This window comes from Nicotiana tomentosiformis, chromosome 10, assembly GCF_000390325.3.
Source record: "Nicotiana tomentosiformis chromosome 10, ASM39032v3, whole genome shotgun sequence".
Taxonomy (NCBI): Eukaryota; Viridiplantae; Streptophyta; class Magnoliopsida; order Solanales; family Solanaceae; genus Nicotiana; species Nicotiana tomentosiformis.
This window is the reverse complement of record NC_090821.1, coordinates 70753503-70777545: the sequence shown is the minus strand read 5'-3', so window position 1 is coordinate 70777545 and position 24043 is coordinate 70753503. Positions and strand designations below refer to the sequence as shown.

General features: G+C 38.6%; 1 protein-coding gene across 1 annotated transcript; it reads right to left on the bottom strand.

The window, feature by feature from the left end:
• Positions 1–256: 256 nt before the first annotated feature.
• LOC104092860 (protein decapping 5) lies at positions 257–7975 on the bottom strand. Its single transcript, XM_009598543.4, has 8 exons — positions 7680–7975; positions 6496–6596; positions 5335–5406; positions 4334–5260; positions 3095–3160; positions 1073–1255; positions 858–968; positions 257–782 (listed from the first exon to the last, which is right to left on the bottom strand). The coding sequence occupies exons 1-8, from the start codon at positions 7849–7851 to the stop codon at positions 594–596; spliced, it is 1821 nt and encodes a 606-aa protein (XP_009596838.1). The 5' UTR covers positions 7852–7975; the 3' UTR covers positions 257–593.
• Positions 7976–24043: the final 16068 nt, after the last annotated feature.

Here is a 24043-nt window from a genome sequence, read left to right as displayed (position 1 = left end):
TGGTTTTAGTTAATGTGTGCACTTGTTTCATTCCTTTTGCAGTTATGCAATGCCAAGCTTTCATTTGTGAGTTTGAAATTAAATGCATAAGAATTTCACCACAAATATAATGAAGTTATCTCGCCGAAAACTTTGTCCCAGATTAGCTTTGTATATGTGACTTCCACAAGTTGGACTAAGATTTGCTAAAAGAATGCTACCTGGAAATATTCACAACTTGAAATTGTATCCATATGAGAATATTTGCAATTTCAACTACACAAACAAATCTCTTAAAGTAAATAAACTTCTTCAAAGTTGGAATTGTACATTAACACTACTAAAGGAAAATGGTAAGTGCCAAATTTTCACATTGCAATCGCCAAGCAGGCTACAATAGGACTCTAGCCATTGTGCTTGTATAATTAGCAGCTAGATAAATGAGCTCTAGCCCAAGGAGGAAAACTGAACATACTTTTACAGCCTGAATTTATTCCTTAAAACGTAGACAAGATGCACAAACGTTACAGGATCGGATAGTACTAACACTGTCCTGCCTAAAAGAGGCAGATATTTGCTTCTAGCTCAAGCTCGAGATAATACAGCAAATGCTTTTACAAAGCACGGGATGGCATACCACGGCCTCTGCCTCTACCACCATAACCATAACCATACCCGTTTCCTCCATTTCCTCCGTACCCTCCATATCCTCCTCTTCCATAATACGAACCTCGAGAACGTCCACCACGTCCAGGACCACGACCACCACGGCCACCCCTGTATCTTGAGAAATCTCCAAACGTCTGCACCCACAAAACAAATTAGCTCATTGAAAAAGAGCCATAGTTAGGAAAGTAGTGCATAAGAATCAGATATACCTCAACGTCAATCTTCCTTTGCTCAGAGAACCTGGTCCTTCCATGATTTGGGTCATTATCAAGTGCATTACTTGACAAAGAGTCGAAGAAATCATCCTTATTGTAAACAGGCTGCAGAAAGAAAAGATCTTAAACATAAATACAAAGCTAGGTCCAAGATACGTGAACAAGGGGTATGCATAAGAATTGAGGTCGAAGAGAATTTAAACAACCACCTTGACATCAATCTTAGGAAGATCATCATCATATTCATTGAAAGAGATATCTTCGTCACTGCCATTTCCATCTCCTTCTCTGTTACTTTTGCCAAGATGACCCCACACTTCGTCTTTCTTGAACTTCTCATTCATGGCCATAAAATCAAAATCCTCTTCGAATTTTGTTACTGGTCTTGAAACCTGACGAGGAAGTTAATCAATCTATCATCATTAACTACTCAAGAAAAGGTCATCTATTATAAATCATAATCCTAACCAAACAATTCAGGCATTCAAAAGTCAATTAAAATAAAAGGACCGCTCCAATACCGTAACATTAACCTTAGTATATTCATTTAAGCAACGAGTCAGATTATTCATTGGAGGGCACAACTTGTGGACTTAAGATTCATCCTTCAATGTAAGGTTGCATGTACAATTACATAAAAATATTGAATGGCAGTCAAAACACTGATATCAAGACCTAGTCCTAGAATTGTATATATGGGAGCTAGCTGAACATGTTCATAAATGTAGCAGTAACTTGAAGGCACATACAAATCTCACGATTATAACAGCTACGTCAAGTGTAAAATGGGGTAAATGACAATGAAACTCAAGCGATCAGACAAAGTTGGTCATATGGCCTCATTTGTTTGCAATTAATGAAGGTCTGAATCTTAATCATTCAGATCTCAGACATTAAGTGCGTTTGTTTTTAAAGTTTGAATCTTAATTATTCAGATCTTAATCATTAAGTGTGTTTGTTTTTTTTACTTCACAATCACTTAATGGATTAAGATCCATAACATAGACTTAATTTCATTAAGATGCTATCATCCATATTCATTATTAATTGTCGTCACCGCCTACCACTATCAAGTACCACCACGCCACCACCACCATACTCAACCTCCATCACCACCATCATCCTCAATCAAAGCCGCCACCATAATCGACTACCACCACCCGCCATCCACACCACTCCCACCACCATCATTCTCAACCACAAACACTCGTCCACCTCAACTACCACAACTAACCACCCAGTCACCATCAACAATCATAACCGGCACTACCCATCATTATAAACTACCACCACCTACCACCACCTTCCTCAATCACAACTACCACTACCACCCGCCATTATTAACTATCACCACTCACCACCACCATCCTAAATCATAATCGCCAGCACTACTAATCACCACTAGCTACTACCTTGAACCACCACCAACCAAACCTACCACCAACCACCACCTCTAGTCGGCATTCACAAGCACCACTGTTAGCCAACACCTCCAGCAAATACTATATTTTAAAAAAATTATATATTTTATTGATAGAATATTAGATTAATTAGTATTTCATTTGAATTTTATGTTTATTAATTTTCAAATAAAGATAAATTTTATACATTCAGAAATTAAAAATCAAACAGTCTTAATCATTTAATATTCAAATCTTAATATGCATCTTAATATTCAGATGTGTATTCAGATTTAGATGTCTTAATCTTAATACACATCTTGATATTCAGATGTGTATTCAGATTTAGATGTCTTAATCTTAAAAAAAAAACAAATGAGGCCATAATGTACCTACCTTCATTGTATTTTTTTAATCAAACCTACCTATGCTACTTGTATGGTCATGCACACTCAAACTTTTGGTAACACGACCAGAATTGATAAATACTAGCAAATCAGTTTCGAAGAAATACTCTGCTTACAAAGTTCCTTACAACGCATTCATAGCTTTGCATTATATACACCACAACCATTTAGTCAACTATTAAGGATTAAATTGAATGCAAAAATATTGGATTAACCCCCTTTCAGCCATTCATCACAGAAAGGGCCAGATTTAGATTTGTTACGGCCATAAAAGGACTTATAACTCCAGACTAAAACTTTTTACAAAGAATATAAAGATTTAACTTTAAGACGTCAGATATAGATATAAATAAATATGAATATAATACCATAAATTACACAGATCTAGGTTTATAATGGTTTAAATATGCACATAATCGATTACCCCCATTCCTCTTCCGCCACGCCCTCTGTAGTTGTTGTAACGTGCCTGATATGGAGCTCCATTTGTCTAAAAGAAAAGAAAATCAAGGGAGATTATTAGCTTCCAAATAAATACCACAGGATTTTGCCAGCAGTAAGGAGATTTTTGGCATATGTATAATGCAAAGGATGACACAAGTATAATTAAATGCCCGCAACCACATCACCATGAAGTACATCATGAGTCTACCCCTTTTTTTTTGAAGTCAGGAGTCTAATTTTTGTTGTCAAAAGATCCTCGATGAAGAGATGGAAGGAATAAAGGAAAAGCAAAAATAAAGCTGTTGAGAGCATTGCAATGTTAAGATTGATTAATAAATTGGCCACTGAAAAGTATTTATTTATTTTGATAAAGGTAAAGGTAAACTAGAATTTATACTACGTAGCTAAAGTGAATCACCACAATTCTTTCTCCTGGTGACCTTCGGTCATGGGTCTAAAGTTTTCTTTGCAAAAGATCCATGATAAAGAGATAGCAGCAATAAAACAAAAGTGGAAGTAAATGTATCGAGAGATTACACTACAAAGATTGACCAAAGACTGGTCACTGTAAAGTATTTTCATAACCAAGCAGCCTTGGAATATTATTAACATGCTCCAGTCATAACACATCAAATATACATAAGGTAGCATATAGTGTGGTTAACAAAATTGGCACCAAACTTCCTTCTCATAACAAACATTTTACCATGCCTTACACTGTTAATAGTCATCATATCATGTATCAATGTGTGGAGCACAGGAAATCATATAAAAGATACAGAAATGGTGTTATTGTCTACAGCAGACTGCATAGCAACGCAACGTCGCAACCTATAGGGACATCTAGCAATATTCGCCAGATGTTTGATAGAATTATCTCCTTTTTTAAATATTACAAATAAATAAACCGTGGAATAAAAGCCTTTATATCCTTTGAAAAATTTCAAAGAAAAAGGCCTCTCAAGTAGGAAACTTTTGCCAGGATAGGCAGTTTCAAGTACTTCATCAAGTATTCCAACTTAATTACAGATAGTCCTAAGGAACAAGCATCCACTAAATTCAACTTTTTCCAAATTAAAAGTTCAAACAAGATTATAATACCCTGGGAAATGATTAGCCTAATATTGTCCACTCAGGAAGATCAAGAATGTAAAATAAATGCGCAAATAAATAAAACTTTCAAGTACTCAGAACTAAATGAATAATCATAAAAGAGCACCTTCTGTACACGTGTCTGAAGTGGTAATGGTAATATTGGTGGCTGAGCTTCTGTTTTAACAGGAGCTGGAGTTTCTGAAGATGGTGCAGGCAATACTTGTACCACTTCAACATCTTTTTGAGCTGTCTGAGTAGATTGAGTTGATGGAACATCAATTGGTCCAGATTGCAGCAGCTGCCCCGGAGTTACCAGCGAAGGTGTGGGTGTATCCACTAGATTAGAACTGGATGGCCCCATGACAGTAGATACAGATTGAGACAAAGCTGGGCTAGGTACTGGATTGGGTTTAATAGATATTGGCGGTACAACAGGATTTACATCAGGACTGGTTGTCAAAGGAGGCAAAGTCGGTAAACTAGCACTTAATGTCGATGGGGCAATAGCAGAAACAGAAGCCTTGTTTGAAAGTGTGCTGGATATTGTTTCAGGCACAGGTGCCACAGGTTGCAGGGGAGGCACAGTTGAAGGCAAAGTAGCAGCAGATAAAGAACTAGCGCCTAGATTAGTAGTTGTAGGCATCAATGAAGGAGGGTATTCTGGCAAGTTTGACGCCTGTAGGCTTGATCCTCCAGTTGGCAAAGACGAATTGAAACCAGAAAACTGCATCTGCGGCATGGAAGGAGGCATGGCAAGTCCAGGAGGAGGACGAAGCAAAGATTGTTGCTGCATTTGTGGTAGTCCATTGGGTGCCCCATAAAAACCTTGCCAATACATTGGCATACCAAGTCCACCAGCACCCGCATTTGGAGGAGGAGGTGATGGACCCCAAGATCCTAAATTCCCTCCGGGTTGATACAAAGGCAGGCCACTTTGGAATGCTGAGCCAGGATGTCCCGGCTGTGCAGAATGGGAACTTAGATCCGTCAAAGATCCCCCAACAGGAGCAGGTAAACTTGCTGATGTTGTAGGTGGTCGAGGATAGTGTGACTGAAGGTTAGTTAGAAGAATTAGAATTCAATCACACACAATATTAAACATTTGTGCAATTGCTTTATGCTTACATGGATAATAGCTGGGTCATTGTTTATTGGTGGTGTAGTTTGAAGAGGTGGCGAAGACTTGACTTGTAAATCCTGCAAGAAGCAAAATACATATCAACATTTAGCTCAGTGTATCAGTTTAAAGAAAATTTGGGCAAAATGCAACTCATTTATGAAACACCAATTATGCAAATATCACGGCCAGACATATGCCAATTATAAGAAAACCTAATGTCTGCATTTAAAGCTACTGGCCCAACAAGTAAATAGATGCCAATATCACGCACGATATGATTAATAATTTCCTCTCACCCTTTTTGATAAAGTAACTTTCTCTCACTCTATCACTGAGTGTTCTAACTTTCATCAGCGAAAATCCTTTGCCTATCACTGAGTGTTCTAACTTTCATCAGCGAAAATCCTTTGCCTACCTCTTATGTTTCTCAATTGTAAGGTACCTCTTTAAGTAAGGAGACCAAGTTTTTTCACCAAAAAATTCTCAGGTTCCTGAAGAAGTATATCTACCTTCTACATTTCAACCAACACAATTCCTGAACTAATGCCAACTCAAAATGATACAAACAGAGGATATGACTTAATGAATTTCGGTGCACATAGCCTCTCCTTTGCACCTTCACCAGATTAGTGCAATCAAGCAGAGAACATGATTTGCTAATCAGAAAATCACATCAAAAGGATATCAGCACTATTCGCTTACCTAAGGGCCATGCTAAAAAAACAAAGACTCAAACTTAAGGGTCATCTAATCAAATGCTGGGATACATAGTGTAATGAACTTGTTTCTTGATCACGAAGATCAAAAGAAAGGTAAGTGCTGCACTGAGTAACAAGTTCACACTTTTTATTAAGTGCCTTTTGTCTTTCCGACATAAACCCCAAAGTTAAGTTCTTGTAATGGAGAAAATTGTATACCAGAGTACCATAAATCTAAAGAGAAGAAGATTGCTCCCACTTCTGAAATAAGCTTTTGAACAATTAAAACACTAGAAACTCTTCGAACTTATAAATGGACTTCAAGATATCTACAACACTATTACGTTTAAAAAAAAATGAGAGAGATCTCACAAAATAAAGGAGAGAGATCTCACAAAGAACTACGTGATGGCACTTAAGTTTACAACGAACCAAAATAACATAAAAGTCCACAGCGGAGCATATTACCTTGATATCACTTCCACGGAAAAGTATGTATTCATAAATTTTGTCACTCGGAGGTACTTGAGGACCATCCTTCTTTCTTCCCTCTGTTCCAAATGATCTTACTGCAATGAAAAATCATAATCAATTGCGAGATCCTATATCACTTTATATTTCAGCGAACACATTATTAACAACAGAAGCTCAACCTAGAAAACTCCATCATGGCATAAGTACAATCACCTTTTTCCTTGATGTTCAAAATAGCTTCACCACATTGTCATATCAATATCATGATAGTTAAGAAAGTAAAACTACAGACATGATTCAGCATAGGAATCAATTTTCATTTTTCACAATGCTACTTTGAACAAGTTAAACAACAAATGCACATAAAAATGAATTTCCAATTTTTCTGCAACTAATTAGCTTAACTCATCTACTACAAGTTCAATTTTGTTACAAATACACAACCGCCTGCCCTTAACCTGTTGCAGTAATATTCCCTCATCTTAACTAAGGTTCCAACTTTATTTACTATCAACTCAACATACATATTCACATCCTTACACCAATATATCCAAAAAAATAGCAATATACGAATTCTGAAAAACACATCAAAGCACCTAATTCAAATCATTTTTGCTCTTACAATAATAAAAATCTCAGCTTTCTATGAACTTTAAGCTGGGTGCATAATCAATCATAAATCAAATAAATAAAAATCTATTTTTTTTCAAAAAGAATACCGGATTCACCAAAATTATAAAATTAAGAGATAATTAGGCATCAATTCAACTCAAGTTTTCTCTTTAACAGAAAAATTAAAAATGAAAAATGTCAATTTTCAGTAAGCTTTCATGAAAGCACGTAATTCAGCTCTATTTTTCTCTTACAAGGAAAAAAAAAAGTTAAATTACAACCAGCTTCGCCCTAAGCAAATAACTCCGCCTAAAGTAGCAGCTGAAATCAATCATCAATCAGATAAATATGGATCTAAGTTTCAAAAAAAATCGATAAAATCACCAAAAGTATACTAAAATAAAGAGATAATTCAAAAATAGTTCCGGATTATAAATAAGCAAAAAAAGTACCACTGCGAAGATCGTTACTGGACTCATCAGAGTTGATAAGGATCTAAATTTCAAAAAATCGACAAAATAACCAAAATTATACTGAAATTAAGAGAATTAAAAAAAAACAAGTACCGTTGCGAAGACCGATACTGGACTCATCAGTATTGATGTTATAGAGAATGCCTTCATAACGGATCTCACTCTTTGAAGTCAAGCTAATTAAACTTCCAATATACGAATCAGCCGATGATCCTCCACTTGTAGATCTAGCCGATGAACTCTCCGTCGCCGCCGCAGCCGCCATAACTCCTAAATTTCTACTTCAGAATTACATATACCTGAATATATCTAGAGAGAGAAAGTAGAGAAAGAGAGAGTTGACTCGGAGCTTGAAGATGGCGGAGAAATTATTGTGTGTAGGGTTTTTTGGTATTACTACGGCGTTTTGTTTTGCTTTTTTTATTTTTTGTTCTGTAATTATCGACTTGTTTTTAGGAGAGAGCTGTTAAGTGTTGTATATTATGCAGTGAGGATTGTGCTTTTTGCTTAAAAGGAAACAGAAGGTAAAATGGATAATGTGTTTTTTAAATGGATTGGAAAATTGGTGGACTCTATGATTAATATTTTATTGTCGGTATTGGAGATTAAATAGATATGCCAATGACTACGTGACACGTAACCCGTTTTGGACTGGAAAGTCTATCAAAGAGGTGAGCCAATATGTATTTGTTTTAATTATAGATACCTTTACAAAAAAAAATTAATTTATTAGCAAGCATACGAGGAAAGGATTCTACCTAATCCAGAAGTTCGCGGACGAGAGGAGGCCATAGGGATTCCATTCTTGCTCTTCTTGTACTATTTCATACTATAAATAGACACCTTTGATTCATCAAAATTACAATTTGGGATATCTATCAACCAAAAAAATTATAACTAAATAAATATTACAACAACTATTACATATTCACCTCCTATCAAGACGAAAAATACATCAAATGACATACATATTTGCATCCATATGTCATACTTCGTAGCATCGATAGTGAGAGCACGACCACTTATAACCGAACTAGCAGTATGTTAATCAACAGATGAAATAAGGACTACATATGACTTATTTGAGGAAATTGTATCAATGTCCAAAACAAACTTTAATATTTTGGTAAAAAATAATAGTTTCAGATATCATAAGGCAGAGTTTTATCAACATATTGCGACTTAAATACATGAGCCTGAAGTACAAACTCGAGGCATCCGAAGCCATAAAAGTGATACAAACTCTTTCAAAAGTCTACACTTGGGGTGTGTTTGGCATGAAGGGAAATATTTTCTTTGGAAAATGAGTGATTTTATCACTTATTTTTTCTTGTTTGGTTGGCGAGTGAAAAACTTTTTCCGAAAAATATTTTTTAGTGTTTGTTTAGAGATTAGAAAATATTTTTTAGGTAAATAATTTTGTATGCTACTTTCCTTAACCCCTTCCCCCAAATCCACATGTTTTCTATATCTCTCCCCCGTCCCCCAAACTACAAATACCCAACGTTTTGAGTACTTTATTTTTTTCAAGAATTTAATTATTCTTGTAAATTTCATGCAAACCTAAAGGGACTAATGTCCTATTTTACTTTTTCACGCAAAAAAAAATGTTAAAATTTGTGCCACATAAATAAAAGAAAATACTTTTTACTTTATTAATAAAAATATTTTTCAAAATAAGTAAACTTTAAAAATTTAGCCAAACATGCTATTAGAAATGTTGGTATGGCAATGTAAAGTTATACTGGATTTTATATATGGATTAACTCCTTTAAAAGACCAACCAAACGCCCCTAATAGGTTGAAAACTTTCCTACTCCCATAGATAAATCCACTTGAAGAACAAGAGTACGAAATGGACTACTGGATAAATCATAAAGAAACTTAGAAGGTGCACAATTATGCGCCACAGCAAAATCTCGTGATGGGCCACAATAGCAGGCCGTTGCTTTTGGGCTTTTTTATTTTTAACCTGTGCTAGAAACTATTTATATTTGATAGTCGAAAAAGTTTGTAAATTTTGTATAATTTTTGTATACAACATACATATTGTGTGAGTATATATATATATATATATATATATATATATATATATATATATATATATATATATATATAAACTATTATTTTGAGAGCGGCTATACATTATCGTTTTCTCGTTGCTTTCAACATGAACCCAAGGAATGATCAGAAAAAGCCCAGGAAAAGTAAGATTCTTTTTAGGGCAAAATGCACAAACAACCATTTTTAGGGTTGTTATTTAGGGATCAATCAATATTTATTTTTTCATAAAATTTAAATTAAAATTTTGAATTTCATGAAAATTCAGGACATTTGTATCCCAAAAAATTGAATTAGAAAATCAAAATTCATGACACAATGACTAATTCTTAAATAACATCCCTTTTAGAGTGGCTACCTGATGTCATTTCTATTTCTTTTTAGTATATGCTTCCATGGCCTCTTTCTGCTCAACCCAATGTATTATGCTGTTGTAGTTGAAATTTGGGAAAATTTCGCAACACATCAAATATATACACTATATTTACCATCTGTAGCTATACTTTCAATAAATTTACCATCCGTAGCTATATTTGAATTTTATAGCAAATCCATGAAATAAGGGATTAATTATTTTGAACTGAAACAAGAGAGCAACAAACTCTCATACCTTAGTTGGTTAGAGCACCGGCTTAGTTAGCGGAGGTCCTAAGTTTGACTCTCAATAAGAGCCTTTTATTTTTCTGTATTTTTGTATTTCACCTTAGTTGTATTCATTTGAGCGAACGAATACAGTGGATACAGGTTGTATCCTTTGTATACACCCTTATATTTCGCCTTGGTTACAATGATACGTATTGTATTCGTTGCACGAATAAATACAATTGTGTCTCGAATACAGTTGATACATGTTGTATTCGTTGTACGAATGAATGCAATTGATACAAGTTGTATTCGTTGTGCATTTGTATTTAAGTGATAAAAGTTAGTAACAATTGAACATTAGTGTAACGACCCAACTTGTCATTTTAAGAATTAATACCCCGTTCAGCGACTTAAGATCTCGAGCAACTTCGTAATAAGTATTATGACCCGCAGGTGTGGTCGAGTTTGATTTTTTGAAAGATTCAGAATTAATTAAAAGAAACAATCCTTAATTAGAAGCTTAAATGAAAAGAGTTGACCGGAGAGTTGATTTTTGAGCAAACGACTCCGGAATGGAATTTTGATAATGTCAATAGCTCTGTATGGTGATTTTGGACTTAGGAGCGTGTCCGAAAAATTATTTGAAGATCCGTAGTGGAATTAGGCTCGAAATGCCGAAAGTTGAATTTTAATCCAACAGTATTGAGTATTCGATCCTTGAGATCATTTCATGTATTCAGTTAGAGTTCGTGACTCAGTACTACCAGTCTTGGGAGGTTGTTATATTCATATTTATTCCGTTGTTGGTTTTGATTACCCATTTAATTCATATTCAAAAAAAAAAGATGGCTTCAAAATGTAATGAAAATCGGCTTACATAGTCTTAGAGACTAGGTGTCATCACGACGCATGTGGTGGGATTTTGGGTCGTGATAAGTTGGTATCAAAGTTCTAGGTTCATAGGTTCTACTAGTCATGAACGAGTCTAGTAGAGTCTTGCGGCGGTAAGAAGACGTATGTACTTATCTTCGAGAGGCTACAGAACTGTTAGGAAATTTTCACTTCTTTCATTCCTGTCGTTCGAAATTTGTTGAATTTGGAATTTGAGCCTTTGTATCTCTATTCTCTCACAGATGGTGAAAACACGTGCTATCAGGTTAGCTGAGCAGGCATCCACACATACTGCTAGGGCTGCAAGAGGCCAGGGCCGAGGTAGAGGTCGAGGAAGGGCACGTGCCGCGACTAGAGCACCTGTCAGAACAACAGTTGAGGAGCCGCAGTAGCTCCAGTCGGAGGACAGGTATCAGAAGCACATGTTGTTACCCTCGGACTTCAAGAGACTTTAGCACAGTTCCTAAGTATGTTTGGTACATTAACTCAGGCGGGATTGATCTCTGTTGCACCAAATATTTCGTAGATTGGGGGAGTAGCTCAGACTCCTACCACGACTCCAGAGGAGCAGGTTCACGTTGGTCAGATTCCGTGTATAATACCAGTACAACCTGTTATTCCGGTTCGGCTTGAGGTCAGGCCTGAGGCATAAGAAGAAGAACAAAAAAGACTTGAGAGAGGTTTAAGAGGACAATCCACCTACTTTCAGTGGCACAGCTACAGAGGATGCCCAAGGATTTCTAGAAAATTATCATCGTATTCTCCGCACCATGGGTATTGTGGAAGTGAGCGGAGTTGCCTTTACTATATTTCAACTTTCTGGCGCAGTGTATCAGTGGTGGCAAATCTATGAAGAAGGTAGACCAGCCGATGCAATACCACATACTTGGGCTCAGTTTTTACATATGTTTTTGAAGGAATTTGTTCCCCAAACCCTTCGAAATACGTGGCGCACAGAGTTTGAACGGTTGCATCAGGGCACCATGACAATGTCAGAATATGCCATCAGGTTCAGTGAGTTAGCTCGTCGTGCACCTACTTTGGTTCCTACCGTGAGTGAGCGGGTCCGCAGATTCACTGAGGGGCTCGATTATGATCTTAAAATATGCATGGCTTGAGAGTTGCAAATTGATACTCCATTTCATCAAGTAGTGGAGATTGCGAGGAGGATTGATGATATTTTAGGTGAAGAAAGGGAGTCTAAGGAGGCCAAAAGGTCTCGAAGCTCTGGAGGGTTCAGTGGATTTTACTATTCAGCTATGACCCATTATGGCGGAGGTTCGAATAGTCGGCCAGCTCAATCCGCACATCAGATTACTCGAGGTGCCCCAATAAGTTCTTATAGTGCACCACCGACATAAAATGTTTACAGTGGTTATTCTAATTATCCGGCACAGACTCAGTACGAGCAGTTGCGACCTCAGAGGGGCTGTTATGAGTGTGGTGACACTAGGCACATTATGAGAGATTATCCCGGACTTGGGAGGAGTGGATTTTATCAGAACACTCATACTATGGGCCCCAGTGCAGCTACTACCCCACGTGCACAACCAGTTAGGGGTGGAGGATAGACGGCTAGAGGGCGCCTAAGAGGTGGAGGCCCGACCCATTGATATAATCGCTATGATTTGGATGAGGCCGATACACCAGATGGTGTCGTTACATGTATGATCCTGATTTGTTATAAAAGGATATTTTTCCTTAATTTGATTCGGCTCTAAATATTGAGGCGAGTCCTCTTATTATGCTCCGCTTATGGGTGAACATCGTAATTTTGTGAACTACATATATATTTATCCATGTTGGGAGGTTTGATGATGTTAGCCCGTGTCTACCATTTTATTTTTGGGCACCATTGAGGGCTATAAGTCCAAAGGTAATTTTTATTATTCACTATAGTGGGTTTGATGTGTTTCGGAATAATTGATTCCAATTTTATGAATTATATGCCCTACCGATATGAGGGTTCATTATGTGTTATGAAAAATATTTACGAAATTTATTGAAAAGAAAAAAGAAAGAAAATTGAAATTTCAGTTGGCACAATGTGCAAAATACTTGTGATTCGGAGTTGAGGACGAGATCCTCGCATTTTTATATGATGTGAAATATTTAAATCAGGCTACAAGCCATAGTGAAAGTTATATAAGGACGAGGTCCTTGTGGTGAAATATTTATGAGTTTAAATTCTCCCTTTGTGAAGTTTAATTTGTACTAAAGTACTAATGGGGAGTTATGCCTGATAGGCTTATGTGATAATTCTTTTATATATTTTTATACATAATTGTGCCGTAGTTATTGAGTTTTAGCCTACGAGATGAGTGTACAGGTGTCGTTAAATGTGACTCGTTAAGTCGGGTAAATAGTTATGAGGTTTTCATGCCTCACATTTTGGTATCAGTGTTGTGAATAATTCGAAACGAGGTTTTGGTTAATATGAGGTTTCGTGTCACGACCCAAATTTTCCCTCCGTTTGGGTATCGTGATGGCACCTAGTCTTAGGGACTAGGTAAGCCTAACATTTATTGAAACAACAACATTATTTAAATAGCATCTAACAATTTGAAATAGAAATCTCTTAAAATTTACAATTCCCAAAATCGGTAGTACAAGTCATAAGCTCTACAGAGTATTTGCTAGAAAACTTCTAAATACAGCTGTCCAGAAATAAGAATAAACAGTGCAAAACGAAAACTTGAAGGTGACTTCGAAGCCTGCGAACGCAGCAGCAGGTTTACCTTGAGTCTCCACAGCAACGACCAGCACGGCTACTAACGAACAAAATACCTGGATCTGCACAAAAAAATGTGCAGAAGTATAAAATGAGCACACCACAGCGGTGCCCAGTAAGTATCAAGACTAACCTCGGTGGAGTAGTGACGAGGAACAGTCAAGACACTCACTGGTCTAATAAACTGAACAAACATAAGTATATGAACATCAGAAATATGATGTCTACATAAAGACTATGCAATATGGCTCATAATACCGTAATGACAATAAGAAAGGAAATAACAAGTATCAGCGAAATACCATAAAAATGACATAGAAAAGTGAATGGCACACAACCTAAATCCGGGATCACAAATACAGCAAGGACAAGTAATAACTCAGCAACTACAACTGCTTTTACATAAGGTCTTAGTCAACAACTCCACGAGGTACCGAACCTCGGACAAATCACAGCTCACGGGTCTCAATACCTAAACCCTAACACTTGGCATTTTATGCCCTCATAACACCTCATAACCGCACTGACGACTCACGTGCCAATAGAGCATATCTCACATAGAAGGCAAGTAAATAAGGGTGAGCATCTATGCTCAACAATATCAAGAACATCCGATAAGAGTGCTTAACTACGTGTATGCTTGTGCAAGTGTCCTACCATAGTCCATATCAGCAAATAAGCATAAGGAAAAAGAACGGACATCACGTAGAATATTGTATCACAACTTTCACAAGATAAGCTCACACAGGTACATATACCACTACACAAATATCAACAACAAGAATGCCCCCAGGCCACAAATCATCACAAATCAATCCCTGACACAACCCACCTCGTCTCGCCACGTGTGCAATAGTAACATAAATGCCCGCCTTGTCTCGCCACACGTGCATAATTATGTTCCCACCTTGTCTTGCCACATGCGCAACCTCCCCATATATATATATCCCGCCTTGTCACACCGCATGTGCAAATATCAATGGTAACAATAGCACGTCAGAAACCTCGTGCATCACCACAACAAGTACAACAGCAACAATGATAATAACACAAAGTACGACAAGTAAATCAACTCAAGAACTTTAATTCACAAAGAAGCGGTAGAACGAATTCACAAGGAATAACCACAGTAAAAATACTAGGCGTAAAGAGAACAGCTCAACAAAAGGGAAAACTAATGTGTAGCAACGATCCCACAATATACACTTCAACAACATGGAAGCTAACACAAATCAAATAATTCCAAATAAAACAAGTCGACTAAAATTTAGGATATCCAAACTTCTTTTAAGGTTGAGAAAATTACGAAGGATATTCGACAATTCAATTAAGGATAAGCAGCGGAAAAGTAATCATAACCTCAATTAAGACTGAACAATTATAGGATGAAATAATATTTATTCCAAATAAAGATAAGCAGTTATGAAAAGATAGCATGGCTATAAAAGAGATAACAATTTTCAATTAAGGCACATATGAATCAAGTAACAATAATAATGGATCATGAAGCAATTGATTCTAATTAAACAGGTAGGTGTGAATCTAGAAATTTTGATATATAATCGTAACAGGAACAACTGCATATTCAATGAATACAAGGACCTAAGAACCCAAAAAGGCCAACTTTCCACAAATAATTCTGTGCACGCACTCGTCACCTCGTGTACACGGACTACAATCAACATAGAAGACTCAAATCCTAAGGGAAAGTCCCCCACACAAGGTTAGGCAAGATACTTACCTCGAGTAAAGCTCGATCAATCCGTAAGAATGCCCTTTACACGAATATCCGGCTCTGAATGGCCCAAATCTAGCCAAAAGCAATTACATATCATAATTACAACAATAATAGACTCATCTAATTAACGAAATCAACATTTTAATAAAAATTCTGAAATTAACTCAAAATTGCCCGTGGGGCCTACTTCTCAGAATCGAGTCAAAGTCATAAAATAAGAAAGCTCATTCACTCACGAGTCTAACCATATCAAATTTACTAAAATCTGACACCAAAATCTCGATCAAAACCCCAAAATTCGGCCTAAGAACTTTTCTCAAAATTTCACCCCAAATCCGAATTTAAACGGTGAATTCGAGCATAGATTAGTGAAATATAACCATAAATGAGTTAAGAATCATTACCCAAAAACTTCCTCCAAAAATCTCTCCAAATTCCGCCTTCTACCGAGCTCTCAATCAAATTTGTGACCTTGGGTCGCACCTGCGACGCCGCACCTACGGAATTTCCTTCGCAGATGCAGAAACGACTTAAGAGGGTTGGGTTCGCTTCTGCGGAAAAAGGGCCGCACCTACGAGTGCGCGCCTGCGGACTACTGTCTGCTTCTGCGACCTCCTCCACGCCTGCGTGTCCTTTAGCGTATCTGCGGGCATCGCAGATGCAACATTTCCCTTCGCACCTGTGACCCTTGACCACACATCCCAAATCCGCTTTTGCACTCGCCTCTCCGCATGTGAGATCATGCACCTGCGGTCTCTCCACCGCAGGTGCAAAAATGACAGATGCCTGAAGACTTCAGCAGCAACACAAATCCAACTTTTGATCCGTTAAGCACTCGAAACTCACCTGAGCCCCCGGGACTTCAACCAAACATACCAACCAATCCTAAAACACCATACGAACTTAGTCGAGCCCTCAAATCACATCAACTAACGCTAAAATCACGAATCACCTTCCAATTCAAACTTAAAGAACTTGAAACTTCAAATTCCTACAACCGATGCCGAAACCTATCAAACCACGTCCGAATGACCTCAAATTTTGCACACATGTCACAAATGACACTACGAACCTACAACCACTTTTGGAAATCCATTCTGAGCTCGATATCAAAATTTCCACTATCGGCCGGAATCGCCGAAAATCTAACTTTTGCCAATTCAAGCCTAAATCTACTACAGACCTCCAAAACACATTCCGGACGCGCTCCTAAGCTCAAAATCACTCAACGGAGCTAACAGAGTCGACGAAATTCCATTCCGGATCCGTCTTCACATAGTTCCGACTACGGTTCAAATTCTAAGACTTAAGCTCTTATTTAGGGACTAAGTGTCCCAATTCACTTCGAATCACCCGATAATTGAATTCAATCACCCATGCAAGTCAAGGCACATAATACGAAGCTGATTAGGGCCTTATACCCCCGGATGGGACTTAAATTCTCAAAACGACCGGCCGGGTCGTTACATCCTTCCCCTCTTAAACAAACGTTCGTCCTCGAACGTGCTAAGCATCGCCTCGAAGTCTTGAAATCACTGAAAGTACATACCCAACATACACCCGTGGGTGACCCCATGTCACCCCATTCTACATAAGCCTGACGACACCATCTCAACTGTAATTTATCTTTTCTGCCAACACCGATAAGCTTTAGAGTCAAAATTCTCACCTTTCATTTATCTTCAAAAGACCCGATTCTAAATCCATAACCGGTATCAGTCTCAACCAGCTGTAACAACTCATGCCTACATCCACAAGGTACGACCACACAACAAGACGCACCACATATAGGCCCATAATAACATTTCTGATCACATAGTTGCCCGCAATCAAAACCATCACCGGTAATTAGCCCCATATCCATTAGAACCATGTTCAAACCTTCACAACACTGACAACGATGCAAGAAACACGAAGATCTCTTAACTATACACCTGAATCAACAAGTCACAACTAACACCACCGGGCACACACCCCGCAAGCTAAAACTCAAGAAGCACCAAACGAAATTGACTGAATATGAAAAGAGAAACACATAAGAAAATTACCAAACAAGCCCGACATGCACAACTCTCTATCAATACTAACCTACAAAACAATATAACAAGGAAAGAATTAAAGAATATGAACAATCACAAGGGTCCCATCCTGATATAACTTCCACCGCGGTACTCAGCCCGGTTCAAACATATCAAATCACATGGAATCGCGAGGGTCTCACCCTCAACTCTGAATCACAAGTTGAATACACATCATACCAATGGAAATCTTTCACTAATTTAATTCTGCCAATAAAATCACAACACTTACTAAACCCTCACCCCTGTAGAGTATCAAATCACAAATCGTAACCAATTTACTCAGGAATCACATCAAACCTTCCATAATGGACAACATGAATTCACTTCTAGTCTCGAAACTTTCGATAATGAATATAAATAAATGATAGACACGGGTTACCACTCATAGATTATCCCAATAGGGGTAAACACCTAAACATAATACTAAGTCATGAACTCACCCATAGGTGGGACAACAAATAGGGGAACTCGCCCCGATAAGTAGAACCGAATCAAAATATGAATAGTGCCCCTTTGTAACAAATCAAAAGCATACATGTATGACATCATCTAGTGTAGTGGACTCAATCCTACTATATAAAACATATCAACGGGCCGGGCCTTCCCCTCTTGAGCGCCCTCTACTCGCCTGAATACTCCGTTGTGACACACCTGTCCGGAGTCTAGGATAATCTCTCACCCTGTGGCTGGTATCTCCACACTCGAAGAAACCTCTCTGCTGACGTGGCTGTGGGAACTGTGCGGTACGGGTACTCTGAGACCCATGAGCACCTGAAACACTGTGTGAAGCCTGAAGTGCAAATTGAACTAGCTAACCCACAAAACCTCTACCATGTCGTACCCTGCCTCCAAATAAGGACCAGTAGATCTCTCCGGTCTAGGATGCCTCATCACCTCCCTGTCCTCTCTCTCCTGATCTCGCATGTACTCTCTCTCATGGCCCCGCATGTCCTCTCTCTCCTGATCCCACATGTCCTCTACACGGCGAGCGATCCCTACCACATGCTGAAACGAAATATCTGACTCTAACTCCCGAGCCATGCTGAACCAAATATCATGCCTCAGTCCCTCAATGAATCTGCGGACACGCTCTCTAACTGTGGCGACCAAAGCAGGCGCATGCCTGGCCAAATCACTGAATCTCACGGCATACTCTGACATTGACATAGTGCCCTGGCGCAGCTACTCAAACTCCACGCACAATGTATCTCGAAGGGACTAAGGTACAAACTCTCTCAGGAACATCTCTGAAAACTGAACCCATGTAAGTGAAGCTAACTCGGCTGGGCTACCCAACTCATATACTCGCCACCACTTATAAGTCGCTCCACTGAGCTGGAACGTAGTAAAAGCAACCCCGCTCGTCTCCACAATACCCATAATACGGAGAATGTTGTGACACTCTTCCAAAAAACCTTGTGCACTCTCTGAAGCCAAACCACTGAATGTAGGAGGGTCATATTTCTTGAACCTTGCAAGTCTAAGCTACTCTTCCTCAGATGTTGTTGCCCTGACCACGGGCTGAACTGGAACCACAGGCTGTGTCGCCATGACACCTGGAACCTGACCAACATGAACTCCCTGCTTTTGGGGTGTGGGCTGCGGGAGTCTGGGTTCCTCCCTCGGTCTGTGAAGTAGCTGGTGCAACCAGAATCAACCCCGCCTGAGCCAATGTACCAAACATACTCAGGAACTGTGCTAAGATCTCCTGAAGTTCGGGGGTAATAACAGGCGCCTCCGGTACCTGCTCCCTAACTAGAACTACTGGCGGATCCTCAACTGCTACTCTGGTAGGTACTCTGGCTGCGACACTTACTCCTCGTTGGCCTCTGCCTCTGCCTCTAGCGATACTTGCTCCGGGAGTGACGTCTTCTATAATTGTAGCTCGTGTCCTCACCATCTGTGAGAGAATAGAATGATAAAAGTTCAAACTCCGAGATCAATAAGCTTGCACGATAGGAATGAAAGAAGTGAGATTGTCCTAATAGTTCTGTAGCCTCTCGAAGATAGGTACAAACGTCTTTGTACCGATCCGCAAAACGCTACTAAACTCGCTTATGACTCGTAGCACATATGAATCTAGAGCTCTGTTACCAACTGTCACGACCCAAATTTTCCCTCTGTTTGGGTATCGTGATGGCACCTAGTCTTAGGGACTAGGTAAGCCTAACATTTATTAAAACAACAACATTATTTAAATAGCATCTAACAATTTGAAATAGAAATCTCTTAAAATTTATAATTTCCTAAACCGGTAGTATAAGTCATAAGCTCTACAGGGTGTTTGCTAGAAAACTTCTAAATACAGCTGTCCACAAATAAGAATAAACTGTGCAAAACAAAAACTTGAAGGTGACTACGAAGCCTGCGAACGCATCAGCAGGTTTACCTTGAGTCTCCATAGCAACGACCAGCACGGCTACTAACGAACAAAATACCTGGATATGCACAAAAAAATGTGCAGAAGTGTAGAATGAGCACACCACAGCGGTGCCTAGTAAGTATCAAGACTAACCTCGATGGAGTAGTGACGAGTAACAGTCAAGACACCCACTGGTCTAATAAACTGAACATGTATAAATATATGAACAACAGAAATATGATGTCTACATAAAGACTATGCAATATGGCTCACAATACCGTAATGGCAATAAGAAAGGAAACAACAAGTATCAGCGGAATACCATAAAAATGACATAGAAAAGTGAATGGCACACAACCTAAATCCGGAATCACAAATACAGCAAGGACAAGTAATAACTCAGCAACTACAACCGCTTTTACATCAAGTCTTAGTCAATAACTCCACGAGGTACCAAACCTCGGACAAATCACAATTCACGGGTCTCAATACCTGAACCCTAACACTTGGCATTCTGTGCCCTCATAACACCTCATAACCGCATTGACAACTCACGTGCCAATAAAGCCAATCTCACATAGAAGGCAAGTAAACAAGGGTGAGCATCTATGCTCAACAATATCAAGAACACCTCTTATCCGATAAGAGTGCTTAACTATGTGTATGCTTGTGCAAGTGTCCTACCATAGTCCATATCAGCAAATAAGCATAAGGAAAAAGAACGGACAACACGTAGAATATTGTCTCTCAGCTTTCACAAGATAAGCTCACAACCACTACACAAATATCAACAACAAGAATGCCTCCAGGCCACAAATCATCACAAATCAATCCCTGACACAACCCACCTTGTCTCGCCACGTGTGCAATAGTAACATAAATTCCCGCCTTGTCTCGCCACACGTGCATAATAATGTTCCCACCTTGTCTCGCCACATGCGTAATCCATATATATATATATATATATATATATATATATATATATATATATATATATATATATATACATATCCCGCCTTGTTACACCGCATGTGCAAATATCAATGGTATCAATAGCACGGCAAAAACCTCATGCAACCCCATAATAACAACCACACGGAAAAAACTTCGTGCATCACAATAATAACAACCGCACGACAGAAACCTCGTGCATCACCACAACAAGTACAACAGCAACAATGACAATAATACAAAGTACGACAAGTAAATCAACTCAAGAACTTTAATTCACAAAGAAGCGGTAGAACCAATTCACAAGGAATAACCACAGTAAAATTGCTAGGCGTAAAGAGAACATCTCAACAAAAGGGAAAACTAATGTGTAGCAACGATCCCACAATATACACTTCAACAACAGTGAAGCTAACACAAATCAAATAATTCCAAATAAAACAAGTCGACTAAGATATAGGATATCTAAACTTCTTTTAAGGTTGAGGAAATTACGAAGGATATTCGACAATTCAATTAAGGATAAGCATCGGAAAAATAATCATAACCTCAATTAAGACTGAACAATTATAGGATGAAATAATATTAATTCCAAATAAAGATAAGCAGTTATGAAAAGATAGCATGGCTATAAAAGAGATAACAATTTTCAATTAAGGCACATATGAATCAAGTAACAATAATAGTGGATCATGAAGCAATTGATTCTAATTAAGCAGGTAGGCGTGAATCTAGAAATTTTGATATATAATCGTAATAAGAACAACTGCATATTCAATGAATACAAGGACCTAAGAATCCAAAAAGGCCAACTTTCCACAAATAATTCTGTGCACGCACTCGTCACCTCATGTACACGGACTACAATCAACATAGAAGACTCAAATCCTAAGGGAAAGTCCCCCACACAAGGTTAGGCAAGATACTTACCTCGAGTAAAGCTCGATCAATCCGTAAGAATGCCCTTTACACGAATATCCGGCTCTGAATGGCCCAAATCTAGCCAAAAGCAATTACATATCATAATTACAACAATAATGGACTCATCTAATTAACGAAATCAACATTTTAATGAAAATTCTGAAATTAACTCAAAATTGCCCGTGGGGCCTACTTCTCAGAATCGAGTCAAAGTCATAAAATCCGAAAGCTCATTCACTCACGAGTCTAACCATATCAAATTTACTAAAATCCGACACCAAAATCTCGATCAAAACCCCAAAATTTGGCCTAAGAACGTTTCTCAAATTTTCACCCCAAATCCGAATTTAAACGATGATTTCTAGCATAGATTAGGGGAATATAACCATAAGGGAGTTAAGAATCATTACCCAAAAACTTTCTCCAAAAATCTCTCCAAATTCCGCCTTCTACCAAGCTCTCAATCAAATTTGTGAAGTGAACTACAAACCCTCGAATCTGCCCCTTTTCTGCCCAGTTATTTCGCATCTGCGGACCTTGGGTTGCACCTGCGATGCCGCACCTGTGAAATTTCCTTTGTAAGTGCGGAAACGACTTAAGAGGGCTGGGTCCGCTTCTGCGGAAAAAGGGCCGCACCTGCGAGTGCGTGCCTGCGGACTATTGTCCGTTTCTGCGATCTCCTTCGTGCCTGTGTGTCTTTAGCGCATCTGCGGGCATCGCAGATGCGACATTTCCCTTCGCACCTGCGACCTCTGACCACACATCCCAAATCTTCTTCTGCGCTCGTCTCGCCGCTCGTGCGATCACGCACCTGCGGTCTCTCCACCACAGGTGCAAAAATGACAGATGCCTGAAGACTTCAGCAGCAACACAAATCCAACTTTTGATCCGTTAAGCACTCGAAACTCACCCGAGCCCCTCGGGACCTCAACCAAATATACCAACCAATACGAAAACACCATACGAACTTAGTCGAGCCCTCAAATCACATTAACTAACACTAAAATCAAGAATCACCTTCCAATTCAAACTTAAAGAACTTGAAACTTCAAATTCCTACAACCGATGCCGAAACCTATCAAACCACGTCCGAATGAACTCAAATTTTGCACACAGGTCACAAATGACACTACGAACCTACAACCACTTTCGAAAATCCATTCCGAGCTCGATATCAAAATTTCCACTATCGGCTAAAATTGCCGAAAATCTAACTTTCTCCAATTCAAGCCTAAATCTACTACAGACCTCCAAAACACATTCCGGACGTGCTCCTAAGCTCAAAATCACTCAACGGAACTAATAGAGTCGACGAAATTCTATTCCAGATCCATTTTCACACAGTGCCGACTACGGTCCAAATTGTAAGACTTAAGCTCTCATTTAGGGACTAAGTGTCCCAATTCACTTCGAATCACCCGATAATTGAATTCAACCACGCACGCAAGTCATGGCACATAATACGAAGCTGCTCAGGCCTTATGCCGACGGATGGGACTTAAATTCTCAAAATGACCGGTCGGGTCATTACAAATCGGCGATGTTTTAATCGATTATGAACAACTATTAAGACCAGAGATGTGGTGATGGGCATATATATGATGTGCTTCATGTACTGATATCATTATGATAACGTGGTGCATGTAATGCTGAGATTAGTGTTATTGATATATATATTGTGGTGCTTTGTTGGGTTGTAGATGTATTATTAGAAGTTATTTTGGTGTTACTCGGGCATATGGATAGACCCATTTACAGGGAAGACTCTGCCGAAATTTCTGAAAATTTTGGGAGTTAGTAAAAATTTGGAGGATTGAGACGTGCAAAAGAAGAGATAAGTTATGCTATGTATTTGAGGGCGAATGATCCTAAGCGGGGAGGGGGGGGAAATGTAACACCCCCGAAATAATTTTGAAATACTTCAACACTATCAAGAAAGTTGATGTGTGTGTAGACACGAGTGACTATAGCCAGTTGAGACTAATACCGTGCGTTGATGTGAAAATGAGGCCTTCTGAAAATGTTTGGAGTATAAGAAATTGGTTTTAAGGCTTATAAGTGTAAATTAAAGAAATAATATCAATTGAGATGATATTGTCGGGCTTATATCAAATACAGTAACGTGGGATCAACCGT

What these genes read in the sequence shown, in the direction of transcription:
- LOC104092860 (XM_009598543.4), bottom strand. Translation starts at nt 7,851, where the DNA reads ATGGCGGCTGCGGCGGCGACGGAGAGTTCATCGGCTAGATCTACAAGT. An exon ending in CAGTATCGGTCTTCGCAACG is followed by an intron (nt 6,597 to 7,679) that starts GTACTTGTTTTT and finishes TTTTCATTGCAG; the next exon opens with TAAGATCATTTGGAACAGAG. An exon ending in AAAGGAAGATTGACGTTGAG is followed by an intron (nt 783 to 857) that starts GTATATCTGATT and finishes TTGTGGGTGCAG; the next exon opens with ACGTTTGGAGATTTCTCAAG.